We start from the raw sequence: 22573 nt of genomic DNA on the forward strand, positions 1-22573 counted from the left end.
GTTGCTACCAAGAAGGTATCCGATTCTCTGTGATGATTTTTCACCTAGCATCACGAATTTTATTTACAATAATTGACAACAGCATTGGGATGGTTTAGTTGATAATAAGATAAGAGAAATAACGAATGTTATATTTCCTTAGAGAAATAACGAATGTTATATCTCCTTGAAGGTATAACATGGTGCCCCGAAAGTGGGAAAATACTCTTTCCTCTCTCCGCATTGGTCAAACTCTGTTGACACACAAGTTTCTGATAACTGGCCAGCACCAGCCATATTGCAACGACTGTTTGGTACCCTTGACAGTAAGGCATTTGTTTTCCCACACCTTAGAAAATACATATTAGTCTGAGGCTTGAGGTGAGGATAGCATATTCATATGTGACGGGCCGAGAGAGGAGTTGTGAACTCAAAGGCAGATTGGAAACGACTGAGTTATTTATTAAGAAACCCTCTTCTTTATATACAAAACCTCAAGGCAACAGGACATGACCTGTTCGAGAGACAGATAATGTTACTGAGCAAAACGGAGACATGATCATTCAGGTTCTTTTTAGTGCGAGGGAAGAGCGCAGATACAAGCATAATATATACAAAATAATTATGTACAATTGTGTGACACACGGTTGGTACATGGCTCCCCCCCTAAAAAATGACATACTGTACATGTTAGGTAGGGCGCTCTGATCTAGAGAGGCGAACTGTAGGCGGGTCATCTGGCAGAAGATAAGCAGGTTTTAGACGATCAATGGAGACCCAGTCTTCTTTGCCCCGAATGTCTAGGAGGAATGCTTTCGGACTGCGTCGGATCACAAGGAAAGGGCCCGTGTAAGGGGGCGTTAGTGGTGGCTTGCTGGTGTCGTTGCGCAGGAAGACGTGCGTTGCAGAGTGCAAATCCGTTGGTATGTGATGCTTCGCTGGGGGCTTGTAAGTCTGGCGGCACGGAGTAAATTTTCCCACGACGTGACGTATGCGCTGGAGATCGTCGGAGGAGGTCGTAGAAGGAAAAAATTCGGCAGGGACGACCAACGGGTCGCCATACACCATTTCGGCTGCCGAGACGTCGAGGGCGTCTTTAGGAGTGGTCCTTAGTCCAAGGAGGACCCAGGGAAGCTGAATAAACCAGTTGCAATCCTTGCAGCGGGACATCAAAGCTGCTTTGAGGGTGCGATGAAAACGTTCAACCATTCCATTGGCAGCGGGGTTGTAGGCCGTTGTCCGATGTAGGGTGATGCCCAGGAGATTCGCTAATGACGTCCATAATTGAGAGGTGAAAGTTGTTCCCCTGTCAGAAGTAATATGCTCAGGGATACCGAATCTTGAAATCCATCCAGAGAGTAAGGCAGATGTACATGAGGCGGACGTTGCAGTTTCCATGGGAATGGCTTCAGGCCAACGAGTGGAGCGGTCGATGACGGTAAACAGGTAACGATGTCCTTGTGATGTGGGTAGGGGGCCTACAACGTCGACGTGAATGTGTGCGAAACGACGCTGAGGTTGAGGAAAGGTGCCCACTCCTGAATCCGTGTGTCGATGTACTTTGGAAGTTTGGCAAGAAGTACAGGCGCGGACCCAATCCTTAGCATCCTTAGAAATGCCGTGCCAAATGAACTTTGCCTTCAGCAGCTGTGCAGTAGAACGGCACGAGGGATGTGAAAGGCCGTGGATGAAATCAAACACCTGTCGGCGCATGGGAGCAGGAATCCAAGGTCGCGGTCTACCAGTACTGACGTCACAGAGGAGGGTGGTGTTGGAGTCTTCGAGGGGAAAATCCTCCCAACGGAGGGACGTGCAGGATGTCCTACAAGCTTGATACTCTGGATCCTGTCGTTGGGCTTCAGCCAGGGCGTTGTAATCCAATCCCAGTTGAACGGCAGCCAACGTGTTTCTTGACAGGGAATCGGCAACGGGATTCATTTTCCCAGGGACGTATTGGAGGGTGCAATTGTATTCAGCCACGGCGGAGAGATGTCGGCGTTGACGGGCGGACCAGGCGTCAGACTGTCGAGTGAAGGCGTGCACCAGAGGCATGTGGTCTGTACGAATGACGAAGGGCGTACCTTCTAAGAAATGGCGAAAGTGACGGACAGCCAAGTGCACCGCCAGCAATTCTCGATCGAAGGTAGAATAACCCGATTCTGCCTTGGACAGTTTTCTGCTGAAGAAGGCCAATGGGCGGGGCGAGCCTTTGACCACCTGCTCGAGTACTGCACCAATAGCGACGTCGCTGGCATCGGTGGAGAGAAGGAGAGGGGCGTGTGGGATAGGAAAAGTGAGAGCCGCAGCAGTTGATAGGGCCTTCTTTGCATTGCAGAAGGCTGCTTCGTGAAGGGGACCCCACTTCAGGTCCTTTGGCTTGCCCTTGAGGGAGGCGTAGAGGGGAGCAAGAGTGGCGGCAATGGCTGGCAGAAAACGGTGATAATAGTTGATCATGCCCAAGAATTCCTGCAGAGCTTTGACGGTCGAGGGCGTGGGGAAATCCTGGACGGCTGCTACCTTCTCAGGGAGGGGATGGACTCCTTCAGGAGTGATACGGTGCCCTAAGAACGACACTTCGTTGGCGCCAAAGGTACGCTTGTCGTACCGGACTACAAGGCCGTTTTGTTGCAGGCGGTCGAGCACGATGCGCAGGTGACGGAGGTGTTCCTCTTTTGAGGAGGAGAACGCAAGTATGTCGTCCACATAACATACACAGAAAGGGAGGTCCCCTAAGATGCCATCCATGAGACGTTGAAACGTTGCCCCAGCATTACGAAGGCCAAAACAGGAGTAATTGAAGGTGTTTATGCCAAACGGAGTGGTGATGGCGGTCTTGGGGATGTCTTCTGGGTTCATAGGCACCTGATAATACCCCTTCAGGAGGTCGAGCGTAGAGAAAACCTTCGCATTGTGCAGGTAATAGGTTACATCGGCAATGTTTGGGAGGGGGTAGTGATCCGGTTCTGTTTGCATGTTCAGGCGCCTGTAATCCCCGCACGGACGGAGGGAGCCGTCTTTCTTCAGAACGATGTGTAAGGGAGACGACCATGGGCTCGAGGCCTTTTGGCAAAGGCCCATTTTCTCCATTTCGGCGAACGTCTGTTTGGCGGCTGCCAATCGTCCTGGTGCTAGACGTCTGAATTTTGCGAAGACTGGGGGTCCCGTCGTCTTGATATGGTGATAAATACCGTGCTTGGCAGGAACCGTGGGCGTTTGGCGAAGTTCTGGACGGAAAACTTCCGGGTACGACGTGAGGAGGTGGGCGTAGGCATCCGTGGGTGCGCTGATGTGGAGAGCGAGGTTAGAGGGGGCGGGTTGAAGAGGTGTCGACAAGTACGAGTCTGCTTTGACCAATTGTCGGTGGGCGACATCGACCAGAAGGTGGAAATGAGAGAGGAAATCCGCACCGAGGATTGGCATTGTGACGTCAGCAACGAGAAACTTCCAATTGAATTTACCGTTTCCGAACGATAATGTGAGGTTCTCGTAACCGTAGGTGGGTATCGCAGATCCGTTGGCAGCTACCAAGCGGACGTCGGCAGATGTAGACAGACTACGTTGTGCCTTGAAGAGTTTCCTTGGCAAAAGAGAACGACAAGCACCCGTGTCTACCAAAAATCGCACGCCCGTTCCTGCATCCTGTAAAAAGAAAAGATTAGAAACATGGGAGGCCACCGCCACAAGCGATGGCCTACTTACACGTTTTTTGGCCACTGACAATCTTTGGCACATTTCTTCGCGGTTGCCCCGAATCTTAAGTGGTAGTAGCAAAACTGTGGCGGATGGGAGGTAGTAAGTGGCTGTAGAAGTCGTTCGTTGGGGCGCGAGCGATTGGTGGGTGGTGGGCGGCTTTGTCGCCGCTTCGGCACGTCACGGGGTAGGCGTGTATGTCCTACGGCATTCATGTCAGCTTCGGCTGACGTTGAATAGGCATCCTCGTCGTCAGGGGTGGAGGCGTTGATGGAGGTCTTGAAGTGGCTGTCCATAAGGGCGTCGGCTTTGGTCATCAAGTCCTTTATGGGTAAACTATCGACATCGGGTATGGCAGCGCGCACAGGTTCAGGTAAACGGCGTATCCAAAGGGCACGGAGTAGGTTCACCTCACGAGGAGAGCCGTCTGCGGCAGGTTGAAGGCGAGCGATACTGGTCATTTCCCTGAGGGAAAGTGAAGCCCTTTGGTCCCCCAACGGTTGTTGCGAGAGCTGAAAAAGCTTTGCTATACGGGCGGCTGGCGACGGGGAGTACTGCTGCAGAAGGTATGATTTGAGGTCGTCATACGCTATTGGGGTGTCTCCTTGTTCACAAAGCCAGTCGAATATTTCTGGGAAGGTGTCCTCGGGTATCGCCGCGAGAACATAATCCGCTTTGGTGGTTGAGCGAGTCACGCCCCTGATACGAAAGTGGACTTCAGCGCGTTGAAACCAAGCGAACGCTTCTCCGCTAGCGAACGGTGAAAGTTTCAATGGAGTGGCCGCAGTGCCAACTGCTGGGGTAGAGTCCGCGTCCGTCATATTACCAACGATGGAGGGGCGAGGAGGTGGGGGTGGAAGGCAGTGGGAGCGAGTCGACTTCCGGGGTCACCAATGTGACGGGCCGAGAGAGGAGTTGTGAACTCAAAGGCAGATTGGAAATGACTGAGTTATTTATTAAGGAACACTCTTCTTTATATACAAAACCTCAAGGCAACAGGACATGACCTGTTCGAGAGACAGATAATGTTACTGAGCAAAACGGAGACATGATCATTCAGGTTCTTTTTAGTGCGAGGGAAGAGCGCAGATACAAGCATAATATATACAAAGTAATTATGTACAATTGTGTGACACACGGTTGGTACACATCCTTGCTAAGATTCTTGGACATATGTCGTACCATGCTAGCGGTATTTTTAAATTGGTTTCAGAAGCAGATCTTCTGAAAGCTATTAAACTTCTATAAGCACATCTTTACTTTTATTGTGTTAAAATGAGTTTCCTTTTATTCTTTATTTATAACAAATGATAACAGCATCAATGATCTAAGATGTCGGGATGCCAGAAAACTCTCTACTAATCAATCAGTCAAAAGTCAAATGTGCGAGAATAGCTGACTGATGGGCAGGAGGGCTTACCACCCAGTAGTTATAACTACCTTGTTGAATTTTCAACGGCTATTCCAACAGTGATCAAGAAATACTCCTATTAAATGATGATGATTTATATTTGTGTAGGAACAAAGAAAGTAGGATTTAATCTACACTTTCCTTGTAAAGGTATCCATTCATTTCTATCACATTGACTATTTAGGTTAATACAAATGAAACACTTAGTCATTGGTAGTAGGGAGGTTTGGTGAAACATGGTGGTGGAAGTTCAACCTGGTCAATTAATTTGCCCTTATTGTGTAAAAGCTTACGTTTTCTTATGAATTTTGTGGATTGATTTGTAGCACCCTTGTCTGTCACCCAACAGGTCATAGCTTCAATCTCAATATATGGTACAAACTTATTTCTGACTTGGAAATTAGTGTGTCTTACTTTCTTTATTTACCTTTTGAAAGATATTTTGATTTCAAATGTCCTATGGAACATATGAACATTTTTATTCTAAATATGCTGTGCACTGACTTTGTAAGAGTTTTCATTAATGGATGGATAAATAACTATACTGTAACAATAAATGGGATAAGTGAATGGACATGTTCCAATATATGGTACTTCCTCATTCTTTCCAGGTTCAAAGGATCTATTTATATTTTAAACTGGCCGACAGAAGAATTTCTCAAGGAACAAAAAAAGCCTGAAATGGATGATATATCTAAATGGGGTCCCGTTTTCGAGCATTATATGAGAGGAGGCAAGTAAGACTTGTAATATTTTCCATTAAACTAAAATGTGCTTTTGTATAAAGACAAACTATTGCCTTATTTGAACCATGACTTTAGTAAATAAAATGAAACCAGCGTGAGATTTAGATTGCAGTGGATTTATGAATTTGTGTCATGGGAGGGTGTTCAGTGCCTATATGCAACTGGGGAACACTCATTTGTTGGAAAGAAGTAAAAGGTGAGAGATTGGAATCCAAGAGCAAAGAGAGAGATGTAACATAAATATAATAGAAGGATATAAAGTAACTCTCCATTATAGGCTAACAGATAACAACCCTTATTGCTTGTTCCCTCGTAACCTTGTTGTCTTGTAATGATAATCCTTATTGCTTGTTCCCTTGTAACCTTGGTGTCTCTGAGACTTGAGCTTTGGTATTGCTCCCTTGTATGTTTTAATTAATAAAGTTCCTGTGTGAAGAACTGACGTCTCTCTCCCCCCCCCCCCTGGATATTATATGGTAGCAGAGCGTGGTTCGACGGACTGCAGCGATTGTCTTGGAGATTAAATTTTACTAAGAAATATAAAAGAAAATGATGAGCAGCTAAAAGTTCCCGAACATCGGGGAGGGGGAGTAATCCAGAAGTTCAGTAAGTTGCTGCAAATGTGAAGCCGTCTGTGAGAAGGAAAACCAATGGATTTCGGCTTATGAACTGGAAAGGACGTATTGGTTCTGTCGACCAGAGTGCTTCGGGGAGCAGATATCATGGATAGAAGAAGAAAACAAATTTGTTGTGATGATGCTGAACTGTTGATACATGGTGAGGCAGACGACCTGAGCCTGAAGTTGTGTGAGCCGAAGAATGGTAATTACGAGTCTTCACAACAGCTTAATTCTTTTGCTGTTGAGAGTGTTTGTGAGTCCTTGGGGATCTTCTGGAAGAAACCTTGAACCCAGATGTTATCTACAATAAAGTGAAACAGTCATAATGGCGTCTTCAGAATACTCTGCAGTTTCCTTACCAGGATACATTGAAGATGAAAGTGAGCTTATGAACCAGTTGACCCGACTGGCTAACTTTGGAACCATAGACAATGCTGGAAATTTTATTTTCAAATTTTGTCATAAGTGTAAAGGCCCGGTATTGGGACATAAAGAAAATGGAGATGAGAGCAAGTGTGAAAATAATGATTTGAATTTAGGTGAAGTGGAACAGGTAAAACGGTGGCTAGAAACAAATGAACTTTTTGAGGCAGCAAAAAACCAGTTAGATCAAAGGTATGAGGCCAGAATTTGTGGACAGTGCAATAAACTATTTAAAAACAGAGCAACCAATATTTCGCACCAGAAAAACTTTCACAAAAAGTGGGATTTCGGTAAAGAAACAAACAGGACAATGTATGAAAAGAGTGATATGCATGAAAGACTAGATAAATTATTGAAAATCATTGAAAACAATTTTGAGATAAACCAAGTTGGAAGTGGAAATAACCATGTTAATTTAGTTAAAAATCGGAAAGCTCCAATCTGGACTAATGGCCAGGATTTTGAAAGTTATTGCCATCAACTAAGGCTATGGGATTCACAGACAACCATTCCTCCAATTCAAAATTTTTTCGAATTGGTGGATAGTTTAAAAACAAACAGAGAGATTGGAGGATTATCGTTATTTATGTCAAGAGAGGTTATAGAAAAAGTAAACACTAACAGTGTTACTATCATTGAAGACGTGATAAACTTGCTAAAAGGTAAATTTGAAAAAACAACCTTGGAAAAAATGTCTGAATTGGTTTCTGAAATACAAAAATTTGAACAGAAAGACAAAGAAACAGGTGAAGAGTATCTGAATAGATTTGAGAATCTTTTAGTGAAAATGGATAGAGCAAACTTTGGATCAAAATGGAAGTTATGGACTACAGTTTTGTTTTTAGATAAGTCTAAATTAGAAACAACAGAAAAAATTTCAATTATGAAACAACTAAAAAATGTAGAAGATAAAGTGACAATAGAAATATGTAAAAAGGAGTTCAAGGAACTAAAGATAGAAAACCAAAGACCCGAAAAGGAATTGGATGTATTTTATACAAATAGACAAAGATCTACATCGAGATCAAATGAGCAAAGAAATAGGAGACCATACTCCCGTTCGCGAGACAGAAGCCAAAACAGGAGAGAGTCAGGAAGCAGATATCAGAGTAGAAGATATTACTCTCGATCAGGAGATAGAAACCGAAACAGAATAGACTCCTTTAAACGAAGAGAACCTTCAGAAAGGAGAAGTGAGGATCGTGAAGAACTTGAAAGGAATCGGCAAGATCGTCCGATGGAGGGCGGCAGGAGGCTCAGATCAGAATCGAACGAGAAAAGGTGTAGAAATGAATGCTGTCTGAATAGATTAAGTAACATCAGATTTGTGAGTGTTGAAGATGAGAGAGGAGAAGTAGAAATGCCTGAAATTTACTTCACGGATGAAATCAATGAAACTGAGATGATTATTGACAATGGTGCACCCAAAAATGTGGCAGGAATTAAATGGATAGAAGAATATCTGAAGAAAAATCAATTTGGAAAAGGACAAGTTAATGTTAAAAGAATAGAAAAGAAAAAGTTCAAATTTGGACCAAGTAAAGTTTATGAATGTCACAAAATGTTTGAAGTTCCACTGATAATTTAAGGAAAGAAGAATGGAACAGAGTTCATTAGACTACGAGTGCAAATTTATGCTATTGAAGCTAATATCCCTTTTTTGTGTTCTAAAGAACAACTCCAGAAATGGAGTGCCTCTCAGGATTACGAGAAAGGAAAGGAAAAACTAGTTATCAGAAGCTTGGTTCCGAACCTAGAGATAGATTTGATAACCACGCTCTGCACCAGCCACCCTTTGAGATAATACCGTGAGAGTTATTGGGTCCTTTGTCTGGCCATATAGTACTGTTTTGGATCCCTCTCTGGTTACGGCTCAATTTTCCTTTGCCTACTCACAACGATTAGTCTGGCCTATTCTTCACACATTCTCCCCTTTCCTCATACACTTAACAACACTAAGATGACCGAAAAATACTTCCTAACTAACGGGGTTAAATACTGCAATGTAATTTTTCAGTGACTACTTTCTACTTGGTAAGGGTAGAAGAGACTCTTTAGCTATGGCAAGCAGCTCTTCTAGGAGAAGGACACTCCAAAATCAAACCATTGTTCTCTAGATTTGGGCAGTAGCGCCATACCCTCTGTATCAAGGTCTTCCATTGTCTTGGGTTCGATCTCTCTTGCTGGAGAGTACACTCAGGCACAACATTCTACCTGTTTCCTTATATCCTTTCCTCCCTAGGCTATTTTTTCTGTTGGAACCCTTGTCTTATAGTATCCTGTTTTTCCAACTAGGTTTATAGCTTAGCAAGTAATAATAATAATGTCACAATCTTCTTAAAATTTTCAGTGAAGACATCATCAGGACTAAAGCTTTTAAAATTTGTGACACACATTTCTAGTAGGCTTGTTCCTCCACAACAAAAGTCAGTCAGCAATAGTGAAACTTTTCCAATACTGTATTGCATAGCTTCCAGATTGTGATTATCATCCATGACTGATTTGAGGCTGGCTATCACACATTTCCTGAAATTGGCTTTTAAAAGTTTATAATGACCCCCTGGTCCATCACCTGTGTTAGTTAAGTGGTGTTTGGAAGAAAAAACATCATCTCCACGTTTTCACAGAGAACCTGCACAGATTATGGGTGTCCAGGAGTAATATCAAGAGTTGTTAGCAAAACCTAGAAATGTCACATTAACTTCTGCAGGTACTGTTCAATTTATGGCAGGAAGGAAGAGTGGAACGAATTATGAAAAAAAGGCCTTCATTGTCCTCTTATTATGCATCCAATAAATTGGCATGTTCTTGTAGCAGTGCTGGAATTTAATGCACGTTCGTTCACCGACTTATAAATGAAACCATGCCATATGAGATGACAAGCTGCACGATTATTTGAATAGTATATAATGTTGACATTAAAATTAATGGAAATAAGGAAGTTCTATTAGAAATTTGGTAAATTACAGAAACAAAAAAATTGTACGAGCCATTAGCCTACCTGACCTTGGCTTCCATAAAATCAGGACAGTAATTTTCTAGGGCAAATAAGGTGCGCTGGGCTATTATCTGCTCCCAAAACAAACGTGTTAGGCAATGAAAATTTAAACCATTATCTGTTACATTCCAGTGCTGTAATACATACTGGTAAAAGTTGCGGTAATTTACGTAACCCAAATAAATTTTTTTTCTCACAAAACAGATGAAAGATATTACTGGTGTTTTCAATCTCACGTAATTAAAGGTGCAGTACACGTATTGTAGTTATCAACTACTGTATGCACTAATCTGATTCATTCATATTCCCCACCTGCTCTGACTTTCCCCCTTCCCTGTGATAATCTCTTGCAACACAGAAAAAATCGTTTTCTCTCCCTCGCGGCCTGCGAACGCTGTCTCCCAAATCTTCACATTTTTCAGTGAAAACTGTTACTTCACATTGTCAAACCATCCCCTGCTAGCTGGGAAAGGTGTAGATGGCATCGCTAAGGAGGTATTACTGGACCTCGGTCTGGGTTCATCAGCCTTATCTGCAGAAGACTTGAAAAGTTGGAAGAGGGATTTCCCCTTCCCCCAGAAGAGATTGAAGTCCACTGCTATGCCTTTGCAGTACTGATACTCAATCCAAATGAACAAGGCATTCTTCATCTGGATAATAGCCATGTCCACAACCATTGCTACATGCTTAGAAATTAGCAAGACACTTGAACTTAAAGTAGCAAGAATTTTTGCACATTTTTATTGATATACCCCACAGTACTCTAGTTCACAGGGAACATTGAATCCATGGCAAGAAAACACATACCTTTTGTATATCAATTCTACAATCATACCAAAAGTTAACACATTTTTCTTGCAATTAGGCAAAAGTTGAATATGTGTAGCAAAGAGATGATATATACAAATGATTTTTATCATAAGGCAGGTGCAACCATAATGAGGCATTGTGACAGTGGTGTGCTATGGCCTGCAGCATATGCAAAATGAAAAAAGAATGCCCGGAGAATAAAGTTTTCTGTAAACAGTTTGTTTTGGGTTACAGTAGGTTACCTGAGATTTTAAGTATTATCAGTGTTTTAATTCACTGGTTAGCATTGGCCTTGCTTATGCTTAATTTTATTTTCATACATGTAAGAAGAATTTTCTATTTATAATGATGTATCTCAATAATGATATATCTCTATAAAAGAAATGCTTTGCCATTGACAAGACACCTGTATGTTAACCTATTTATTTTGACAATTATCTAATTTTTCATAAACCCTAAACATAAATATTGAGCCACATATAGCTCTCTGTCATGACTATACATACTGGCAGGCAATAAGTGAATGGCAATGACAAACATTCATGAATCAACAGAGGTGTAACAATCTTTAAATCTTTGATTTTGTTAAAAATGGCAGGGGAAAAAATCCCTTCTTTGTCACATTGGCAGAAGTGCTCCTACTTCCGATTCATAGCCTTTCTTCACTTCTCTTTAACCCTCTGCACCCATTCCTAGTGCCTCCCTGATATGTGAAGGCCGAAGGGGAAACACCTGAATAATTGACCATTCTATGCTTGTCAATCATTTTCGAGGGCAATAAACTTAGCCATCATCCAAACGTTTTAACCTGAACCTTACTGAATTGCAGAGAAAAGTACTTACATTTAGGGCTAAAATATGATCTGTCTTCACAGTGAATATCCTGGGATGAATAGTGGGGTTGTCTTGCGCAAGAAGAAAATTCTTCACACTCAACAAGGTTGATGTTAGTGTAATCTGGCTGAATGATCTTACTGCTTGAATCCTGACAAGCATAGGTAACAGCAAATCTCCTACTTGACTAACCTACTTTAAGTAAGAAAGAAGATTGTGGGCTGAAAGAAATGTGTAGTTCTGGAATTCGTTGGGGAGTGACCGCATCTGATGCGGTCCGTCCACCCCATTTATAAATTTCTAAAGATCTCTTAAGACTCTGAAGATACCTCTGCTTCAGGACCCTTCCGTCATAAGGCACACTTGGTTCTTGAAAACGTGATGGGAAATGTAGACTTCCTTCATCCAACACTGTTGCCTTTTGACTTAGGGGAAAAGCCTTTTCAACTAACGGGAGCATCTTATAGAACACGCATGATCATTTATGATTCTGTATGATGAGCTACGACCTGGCTCCTCAAGGCCATGCTGTGTAAAACTGACACTTTCTTGATTATGTGTGTCATTTGAAGGCTTCCTATAGCTCTTGGCATGTAATATTGAAGGGAGGTTTTCGTAGCCTACGAAGAGATTCTTCCCCTACACCAGTTGGGAGGAGACTCAGCAATGTAGAAATCTCATTAAGTTTCCTGCGGCAGGAAGCATAGCTTTCCTATTGGGAGGGAAACCAATTCCTACAATAGTTACATGGAGATTCTCTAGAACATCTCATGTCTAGGCAAGAGGGACATAGAGGATGTGTCTATGTCTGCCCGGCTCATAGGGACGCCACAAACGTTGCTATCACGTCCTCAGCAAAGATGTAAATACTGAGATTTACTGGACATAACGCCTCACTCGTAATTTACAGTTAATGAGTAGACACCCAAATGACCATGAATTAAGGATAAAACACAAGTCAAGAGTAATACACGTTTAAAGGATAGTCAAGAAAAATGCAAAAGGCTTGAATGTAGAGAGGAAGTGAGAGAACAACATCTTCACTTCGCGACCAGCAGTGTAGTGTAGAGAAGCTGTGAACAAGCTCCCACTTGCTCCTTGCACATGCACTGCATTTACCCAGCATGAAGCATGGTACAATCCATGCCAAAAGTTTGATTGGCTGGTTATAGAAAACCATAATTAGTAGTAACCACATGTGAAGGACTCTGTAGTTTGTATCCACAGAGGAATAAACATATTTTTCTAATAGCTAATGGGAGATGAGCTGTATCCAAGAAAAGTCTAAGAAGATACTCTCAAAACCCCGGGATCTAGTGTAGCTCTTTTATTTGATATCCAATAGGTTATTCTTTTGGCAAAGACCATAAGACCGAAGGATATTTGATTGATCACAATCATGAAACTTCTCAAGTGTAATTAATTCCTCTGCACCTGCTGTGATTTTTCTTTTACTGTCTGTTTTTAGTGTGAGGGACTATTTATTTGAGTATCATGCAAGCCATTTAATTTTCCTACATATATGTTCTTTTGCAGAAGCTCTGTATTTAACTGTGTTTTTCAAGATAAAATTATGTTTTACTAGTTAACTCCTCAAGGTTCTGCTTGCATTATCAATGATGGGTTTCAGAATTTTAGTTCTTAAGGATATGTATCACGAAGTCAAATTAGCAATTTTGATGTAATGTTATTTTCATATGATGAGTTTAAAAGCCTTAATGCTTAAGCAATTCATTAACACATTTGTGTCTTGAATATTTTAGATGACCCCAAGGATGGAGTAGATGCTAATGAAGAATACCGTGTAGTGTTGAAGAATAAAATAGGTGGGATTTCTCTTCTTTATCCCACGCAAGTGGATTGTGTTGATCCAGATCTCTTTGAAGAAGATTTAAAAAATATGGAGGCTTTTGTTTTGACAAAATGTTGCCAAGAATTAACTGATTACAGAAGGAAGAGAAACTTCAAGAGGTAAGAATCTGTATGTAAAAAAAAATTACATAATGAATATCTATTTGAATAGTAATTTTCCACTTACAAGTGTGGCCCCGTGTGAAAACAACACATTGGTTACAACTTCTAAATCACGAGTGCTCCCTGAGTGCTGAAAAACCTTGTAGTATTAGCTGTTCATACACCTACTGAAAAAGCTCACCAGCAGTGTTCAAACTCTTTCTTCTACACACAATAAGCCATTCACCTTTGTCCTCATAATTCTTGAAATTACCCACTTTTTACCTCCTTAGCACCCTTTATTTGTTCCACACCTTGGTGCATCTTTTCCCCTACGATAACCATTATTGTTATGCTAGTCTCCACATTTCCATCCGTTCAGGCATACCTTTCTCCATCTTAGTTCAGCATCCAAAATAGCATTAAAAAAACTTTTGCCCACTTGGATATAAAAAGGTCAATTAGGTTGTACATTTTAACCTAATTTAGTAAGGGGAATGTTCCTCCCATTTTGTCAGCAATAAAAAAAAATACAGAATCAGGGATATCATTAATAACCCCTGGCTTACGAGATTTAACTACAAAAATTAGGTTGAAGTTATTTTACAGATTGGGGATTGAGTATACCTGCCTTAACGTTATTTTAGACAGCAGTAGTGCAGTAAAATGTCCTCATTATAACAAGTAACTGTCGATTGAGCATATTATGGTACACTGCTCCAATACAAGAGGCTAGTACAGTAGTAACACGCTCGCCTTGTATTCGCATGGCAGCAGTGTGAATTTGCGCTTTCTACTTGGGAGGTTATAGCTGTAGTTAATTAAGCAACACGGGAGGGAGGGAGTAGGCTTGCTCGGCTGACGTTCTAGCAAGTATATCTTCAGATGATACTGGAACTGAAACGTTTAAAGTACAGCATTCACCTAAAATAGTGTGGCAAGATCCTTGTGAAGTAATGATTCAAACCAATATGGCCTTTTCAAGGCAGGAACTTGGTATTCCAAGCAACTACAGTAACAATCATATAGTTGTATCTTAGTATGGAATAAAAACACAGCGAAATACATATTTTCTATTGTTTACATTAATAAGTTCTTCAAGATTACCGTTTACGCTATTCAAATCAACTGATTAGGGTAAACTATTTTTTTGCGCTAAAGGAACCAATTATTACAATTATTACATATTTGCATAAAAGTGTGTATTTTTTGGTAAAAATACTTTCTTCATATTCTATTTACTGTCAATTTTAATGTCATACGAAAATTTGGTGGTATTTCATCCTTGCTGCTGATGCATAATAATTTTAGTATACTTTCACAATGCTTCATTTCAAAGCTTAGGAATTTATTGACCTTTTCTTCCAATTCTTTGGGTAGCTTTTGTGCAATTTTGTTGACCTTTTCGTAAGTAGTAAAAGGTATGAGGTAATATATGTCATATTCTACCTAACATCATTTGCAACAATTACAGTAATTGTTCACTATTGTACGAAAGTTGAAATATAAACAAAACGCCTGTTTTTCTTCTTTTTCTTTATAGCCCATTGCATTAATAACGATACTTTACAGTTATTATTCATTCTATTTTGTATTTTTAAGTTAATGAACTAGAGGTTAGGATAAAGTCACGGAGAATTAGAGGTTACTTTATTATAATTTAGTCTCAAAAAAGGAATTCGCATGACACAAGACATACATAAAATAATTTCATATGTGTGAAAATTTGGTGCTCACACAGCATGCAAGATCGCAAGTGTTACATGAGTATATGCGGTATTCCTTTAATTTACTCTTTATTGATTTTTAGGCCCAAAAATTACTAACTATAAAAAGAAAAATCAAAATATAAAACACAAAAATTGGCAACCCTCAGAAACCTGCAGTATAAAGAAGAGTCCACAAAATAGATTTAAATAATCTATAAATCCAGGATGCACTGAGTGAGCAATAGGTGAATCGCAATATGGCGAGGGATTACTGTACGAGTATTTCCCTTATTTCTTATGGGAATTTTTTTTTTTGTTTACGAGCATTATTAGTTGCGATCAAGCTCCCAGAATAAACTAAACTAAACTCATAAACCGAGGTACCACTGTGTATGTTTGTATTTGTGTGTGTGCTTGTGTGTGTGTATTGTCATACCATGACTCATGTCCATAGAGTAACACCGATCTCACGAAACTGATATATAGTCTGATTTTTATATGTAATTTCAGGCGATTTGATTTCAAAATTTTACTTAACCTAGCTATTGTCTGATTTTCTTTTTTCAATCTTTCACTAAACTCTAATTCTAAAGAACCTGTATTGGAGATCATAGTTCCTAAATACTTAAATAATTTTACCTCATTAATCCTTTCTCCTTCCAATGATATTTCATCTTCCATTGCATACTCCGCTCTCGTTATCTATGTCTTTCTTCTATTTGTCTTCAGCCAAATTTTGTGTGATATTTCATGCATTCTGGTAAGCAAGCATCTCTGACTGTTCTACGCATTACAAAATCCATGAGGAGGATAAACAACATAGGTGACAACACATTGCCCTAGAGTACTTCGCTGTTTACTGGAAATTCATTTGATAAGACTCTATTAATATTAACTTTACACTGGCTATGCTCATGAACAGATTTAAATCTAATTTACATATTCAAGAGGAATTCCATAATAATGCAGGACTCTCCACAAAATTGGCTGGTGCACACTATCAAAGGCTTTTTCATAGTCCACCAATGCCATCAAAAGGGGATTTCTATATTCTACACACTGCTGTACAAAATGTCTGAAAATGAAAATTTGTTCAGTGCAACTTCCTTTACTAAATCCTCCTTGTTCATCTCTCAGCTTTTCATCAATCCTACCCTCCAATCTCTTTAGAATAAACATACTATATATTTTCTTAACAACTGACGTAAGTGTTATGCCTCTGTAATTATTGCAATCAGTCAGGTCTCCTCTCCTTTTTTTCTTTTTTTTTACCAACACTCCTAACTCCCATTCATCACGTTTTTCCTCTTTATGCCACATTCTACAAAATAATCTTGTAAGTACTCTAGGAGTCACTTCATTTTCGGCCAGTATCATCTCGGAAGTTATTCCATCGTATCCTGGCGCTTTCCATCTCTTTAGTTTTTGGAGAATAGCTTTGACTTCAAACACACTGAATTCATTCATGGCCACATCAAGGTCTTCATCGGCTTCAAGTATATCAATCAAATTATTCCCTTCATATCTCCTATCCATAACCTCAATAAAGTGCTCCATCCAGCGTTGTCTTTCTTCATCTTCTGTTGCTATAACAGAGCCATCTCTCTTTTTGATGGGTATATGCTTCTTCTTTTCCCCAGTCGAAATTTCATTAATAATTCTATGAGTAATTCTTACACCACAGCCAGTTCGTGAAGTCATAGCATAGTATGCTTTACATTTTAAATATTCTCTCCAGTCATTCCTGGCTTTTCTTTTGACCTCACTATCAATACTGAAATACTTAGCATGCTCTACCTTGTAATTTTCATTACCTCCTAAAACACTTTAAACAATCAATTTCTGTCTTTGTCTCCTTTTTATAGTATCCCTAGTATCATTTGATATTCATGGCTTGCGTGTCCCAAAACTTCACTACCAACTGACTGATATAAGTTCTTAATATCACACCATTTATCATTAATTGTCTGTTCTTCGTCTCTTAAAGTCTTTAAGACTGCAAATAGATTCCTACATTCAACTGCAAATGTTTCTTGGTGCTCTTCTTCTAAAAGCTTAGTTGTATCAAACCTAGGTATTCTTTCCATCTTTCTGCTGGGTGCTTTGTTTTGATTTCAGGGTGGCAATGAGGTGATGGTGATCACTACCAATATCTGCACCTCTATAGCTTCTTACATTTCTCAGAGTCCTCCTCCTCTCTTTATTAATGGTAGTGTGATTTATCTGATTTTAGCCACAGGGTGAAGTCCATGTATACTTGTGGATGTTCTAGTGTTGAAAAAGAGTACCTCTAATGACCAGATTGTTTGCTGAACTGAAACTTATGAAATGTGCTCCATTTTCATTTGTAACTTGATCAAGACCCTTGACACCCATCACATTCTCTATCACTTGATTATTTCCTCCAAATTGAGCATTGAAGTCACCAATCATAATTTTTATATCTCTCTCAGGGACCTCATCTATTACCCTCTGCAGTTCTTCATAGTATTCATCTTTCCTTTCTTCAAGTGAATCATTTGTTAGGGCATAGCAAACTATAATACTCATATTACACTGCTTTGATTTGAACTTTGCTAGTAACAATTTACAATTCACAGCTCTCCACTCGGTTAATGCCTTTTCTGCTCTTGGTGTCATCATTCCTACCCCTTCTCTTCCAACTGCTTCTGATCTTTCTAAATATATATATATATATATATATATATATATATATATATATATATATATATATATATATGTATATATCAACACAACATCGTGTTTAAATAGAAATAAATTTCTACCTCATACTTGGGATCGAACGCTAGCCCCTTCTAATGAAAGGTCAGGTCGAAACCAACCATGCCACGAGAGGCCATAAAAGAAATCGGAACCTAACGCTACCTAGCAGTTCGAGGATTTACCTGGCGAGACATCAGTCTCTTACAAGCGAGTTTTACCCGATTTCCTGGCCCAAGTATGAGGAAGAAATTTATTTCTATTTGAACACGATGTTGTGTTGATATTTATCCATATTGACTCATTAGGGGTAATTTGAATGAATTACTACCAATTGTGTCACGTGGTGGGCCGGGAAATCGGGTAAAACTTGCTGGTAAGAGACTGATGTCTCGCCAGGTAAATCCTCGAACTGCTGGGTAGCGTTAGGTTCCGATTTCTTTTATGGCCTCTCGTGGCATGGTTGGTTTCGACCTGGCCTTTCATTAGAAGGGGCTAGCGTTCGATCCCAGGTATGAGGTAGAAATTTATATATATATATATATATATATATATATATATATATATATATATATATATATATATATATATATATATATGTATATGTTTCGACCTGGCCTTTCATTAGAAGGGGCTAGCGTTCGATCCCAAGTATGAGGTAGAAATTGATTTATATATATATATATATATATATATATATATATATATATATATATATATATATATATAAATATATATATATATAAATATATATATACATATATATATATATATATATATATATATATATATATATATATATATATATATATTGCCTTGATCTAAAGTTTCCTTACTAATTCCCTTAAAACGTGTTTCAATTAGGGCCAAGATATCCAGACTATATTTCATAAATTCATTCTCCACTTGATGTAAATTCCCAATCTGATTCATGGTTCTAACATTCCAATTACCTATTCTAAATTTTTCTTAAGTACTTATAAACCAGGAGATTCTCAGCACCCCGCCATGCCCGGGACTGGGAGCCATTCTTTCATCTTCTCTTTTCATAACTGACTAAATCCATAGAAAATTTATTGGCTAGATACATCAAAGGACAGCCAGTTCCTTGTGATTAGCAGTGCCTATCTAACTAAGGCAAGTGACCCCTACCGGTACATATTAATTCTGGTAAGATCAACTGCCAGGCATCAGTGACTTTATCGACATTTAGAGGGGGCATTTCCTCCACACCCAAAGCTCTCATTATTCAACCAAGTTGCTCATATGCTTATACGAGTATAACCGTTGGCAAACATGGATTGCTAAAATATACCGCCTAGCAGAGTATATATATATAATTTTCAGTACAAAATAAGCATTAACCCTAGCATGAAGTTTCTACATAGAAATGAAGAATACAATAATGGGTATGTTCATATTGTAACTGCTAAATACCCTGTGCAGAAATTACACAACATAGATCACTTACTAAACCTACACAAGTTTATCAGCAAGTGCTATTCATCTCTACCTTGCATACGCACACTTCCAAGATATTAGTGTTCTTCCTCTCGCTTATGCTAAGCAAGTTGAAAGATTGTGGTAAACCAATCACATATTTATATAGCTCATAACAATAAAACCTATTCAATTTAAAGTCTTGTTCACAACCATACAGATATAAAAACAACTCTATTATTTTTTAAATAACAAGCTGGAAGATATGTTTCCTTGATTACTGAAGTAGGCCTAACCATGTAGCCAATGCTAGATGTGCATATAACCTGGATTTCGTTGTTTTTTTATTCACACCAACTAGTGTCTTATTGGTATTTCATTATTCAGATGCTAACCTCTTTTATGTTTTATCAAAAGAAATCATATTTACTTTCGAGTAACACTATAAAAGTAGAAAGCTAATTTAGAAATCACATTAGGCCAATACTTATGGAAACATTGCTGCTGCCAGTCAATGTTGATCACTCGATAACACACGTAGATCCGCAGTTGTTTCCACAGGAAAATTCTTTTTTTTTTCTTTTATATAAACAATTATTGAACTGTGACCATTCACTGGGGATATACCTTCTGTGATTCTACAGTTAATCATTGATACTTATCAGATAAAGAAGATGACAATAATTGAAATAAAATGTGCTAAACTGGCAATCCCAAAAGTTTTCTATAGTAGTAGGATGAATATGAAATTTGTAGCTTCCCATTTGGCGCTTTCTGTACAGTATAATACTATATTCCTCCTCTTATGATTTTTTTTTTTTTTCATCCAGGCACAAACTAAACCACATTTGGTGTGGGAATAAACTGGCTGATATACCCCGCACCATTGTGGGATATCGGACTGATGATGGAATAGTTCATTCCTTGGAGCTTCTGAAAACAGACAAGCTTCCTGAAATATGTGAAGTAAGAACATGTGGACTTATCTAGCTTTCAATGAATAAAATCATTATACTCTAAAATAGTTCATTGTCCAATGAAGTTAATTGTAATTTTATACATCAAATTCTTGAGTACAGAGTAACAAAGGATTAAATTTGCAGATTGCACAATTGTTCCCGACATAAAAATATTATTTTTCATTTAGTATAGCCGGTGGGATAGGGCTACTTCATTTACCACTTGTTTCATTTTTTTTTTTTTTTTTTTCAGGACGAGTGGGATCCTAATGTGTGCTTAAACTTTTTGGTAGTGTTTCTCAACTTTGTTAAGGAAAGACTGCACAGGGAACCTGGAACTACATTCAAGTTTGATCGAAAAGCCAAGGGACAGAGTATATACTGCTCAAAGTTAACTGGTATAAATCACATAAACATGCTCCCAACTTGGTATACTGATGGTTTGTTTGCTGAGGACTTTAAAGATGAATCTTAAGAACAATTACATTCCTTAAAAGTTAATAATTAACAGTTTATAATTGAAACTTGTACATTTTAGGGTAACTTCTTCATTAACAGTATTCACTATTTCTCTAAATTGTTTTAAAAGTTCTATATAATGTACCCTTTTTGTTTCTTCACATGTTGACCAAGTTTATCTTAAGCCTCAACACCAGATAAAAAAAAGAGAGACTTTAAGGGTGATAATGTAATTTTGCACCTAATAGGGGATATCACCAGGAGCCGTATTTGTGCTCTAGAAGTTTTTATAGCCTATCGTCAGCCCATGCCTATAATGCTCGCACTGTACTTCTATATTCCATTTGTTCCTTTCCCACTAAGTGCATAAATCTACTCTCACTTTCAGTTAATCCACTTAGAACATACAGTATATGATACATTTTCTTTAAACGAGAGATACTGAAGCTCTATTCCTATATTGTTTCCCTTCACCCAAATTTTCCAAACACTATTTACACATATCGAAGTCTTTAGTTAAATGTTTAGGTATAACATTTGTTTTTGGTATGCTAAAATTGTCTTCAAAACATTGTGAGCTTTTTGTCAGGATTTATATTATCAATTGTAATTATAATTAAAGAACATACAATATAGAAATTTCTTTGAATTTTCCTCAAAGAGAGAGAGAGAGAGAGAGAGAGAGAGAGAGAGAGAGAGAGAGAGAGAGAGAGAGAGAGAGAGAGAGAGAGAGAGAGAGAGAGAGAGATGAATACACAGTAAATGCGTCCTAATAATGCTGATTATATCTCCATTGAGCATACAATTAGTCGATATTGATAACAATCACAGCCCTCACCTGATATGTCAAGTGAAGTTTCAATAATGGCTTGCCTTAATTATTATTATCAGTCAAGTTGAAACATTAGTTAGGCAAACAGATTGCTAATAACCCAAAGTCCCCCTATTAAGAAAAGCAGCTCATTAAAGAAATAAGAGAGAAATAAAGTATAATGAAATATAACAAATTCTAAAAGCAATTTGCATCTTACGTAGCAATACAACCCTCACTTCTTCAAAGCACACGTCCTCGCCAGAGTAGGAACAGCCACTTTTGTCCTTTGGCTTGGGACTGAGAGTGGTGGTTGAGGTGGGAAATGTAATCTAAAGAACTCAAGGTTATATAGCTAAGAAAAAATAAATTTTCATAATTTATAATGTTCCTAAACCTATAAATATCATCATCCTTTAAAAGAGGGAGAATCACTCATTGCTGGATGGGAGTCCACTAGCAACAAACTGAGAGGATTTTTTTTTCTTTTTGTATCCTAGATGTCATCTTTCCTGGTCCCATACAGGAACAATGAATGCGACTCCAATAACCACTTAATAGCTCCAAATAAGGATTCAGAAGCTGTTAAGACCTTGGCCAATGCTGCTTTAGAAGAAAGCCTGTACTTGAATACTAATTTTGTAAGTGTAATTAGGTTAACTTTACTTAAATTCTATCCATTCCCAACACTGATGATTGTTTAGTTGGAAGAGACACACATGGGTCAAGAGACCAAAAAACCATGGGGGAAATCGATTGAGCATTCTACCCATTCTCCGATGGTTACTTGAAGATTTCCTTATCTATTGAAGTTCAGAATCTTGACTATTTTGTTTTGTCGTAATGTGAGGCAACCTGTTGTCCCACTGTCGCTGGCCATATATTGTTAGTTATTTCAATATTAGGGTATTCTTCAGACTATTATGTTAATCTGAGTTTGCTAAGGCATGCCATTAGGGTAGCCTCATGTTGGATTAAGTTACCAAACACCGGTTATAATTTTGGAAATG

General features: G+C 39.0%; 2 protein-coding genes across 2 annotated transcripts in view; both read left to right on the forward strand.

The window, feature by feature from the left end:
* LOC137619876 (decapping and exoribonuclease protein-like) overlaps positions 1-6158 on the forward strand; it is a 400284-nt gene extending 394126 nt beyond the window's left edge. Inside the window, exons 6-7 of the mRNA XM_068350166.1 lie at positions 5692-5817; positions 6104-6158. Coding sequence (XP_068206267.1) covers positions 5692-5817; positions 6104-6158 — 181 coding nt within the window. The remainder of the gene's footprint in view (positions 1-5691; positions 5818-6103) is intronic.
* Positions 6159-12635: 6477 nt separating this feature from the next.
* On the forward strand, positions 12636-21356 carry LOC137619877 (decapping and exoribonuclease protein-like). Its single transcript, XM_068350167.1, has 4 exons — positions 12636-12645; positions 13275-13482; positions 20165-20300; positions 20547-21356. The coding sequence occupies exons 1-4, from the start codon at positions 12636-12638 to the stop codon at positions 20766-20768; spliced, it is 576 nt and encodes a 191-aa protein (XP_068206268.1). The 3' UTR covers positions 20769-21356.
* The last annotated feature ends 1217 nt before the right edge of the window (positions 21357-22573 follow it).

Source organism: Palaemon carinicauda, chromosome 26 (genome assembly GCF_036898095.1).
Source record: "Palaemon carinicauda isolate YSFRI2023 chromosome 26, ASM3689809v2, whole genome shotgun sequence".
In the NCBI taxonomy this organism is placed as follows: domain Eukaryota; kingdom Metazoa; phylum Arthropoda; class Malacostraca; order Decapoda; family Palaemonidae; genus Palaemon; species Palaemon carinicauda.

Excerpts from the sequence above, each read along its gene's own strand:
- LOC137619877 (XM_068350167.1), top strand. Across the intron at positions 13,483-20,164 it reads AGGAAGAGAAACTTCAAGAG|GCACAAACTAAACCACATTT; the intron begins GTAAGAATCTGT and ends TTTTTCATCCAG. Across the intron at positions 20,301-20,546 it reads AGCTTCCTGAAATATGTGAA|GACGAGTGGGATCCTAATGT; the intron begins GTAAGAACATGT and ends TTTTTTTTTCAG.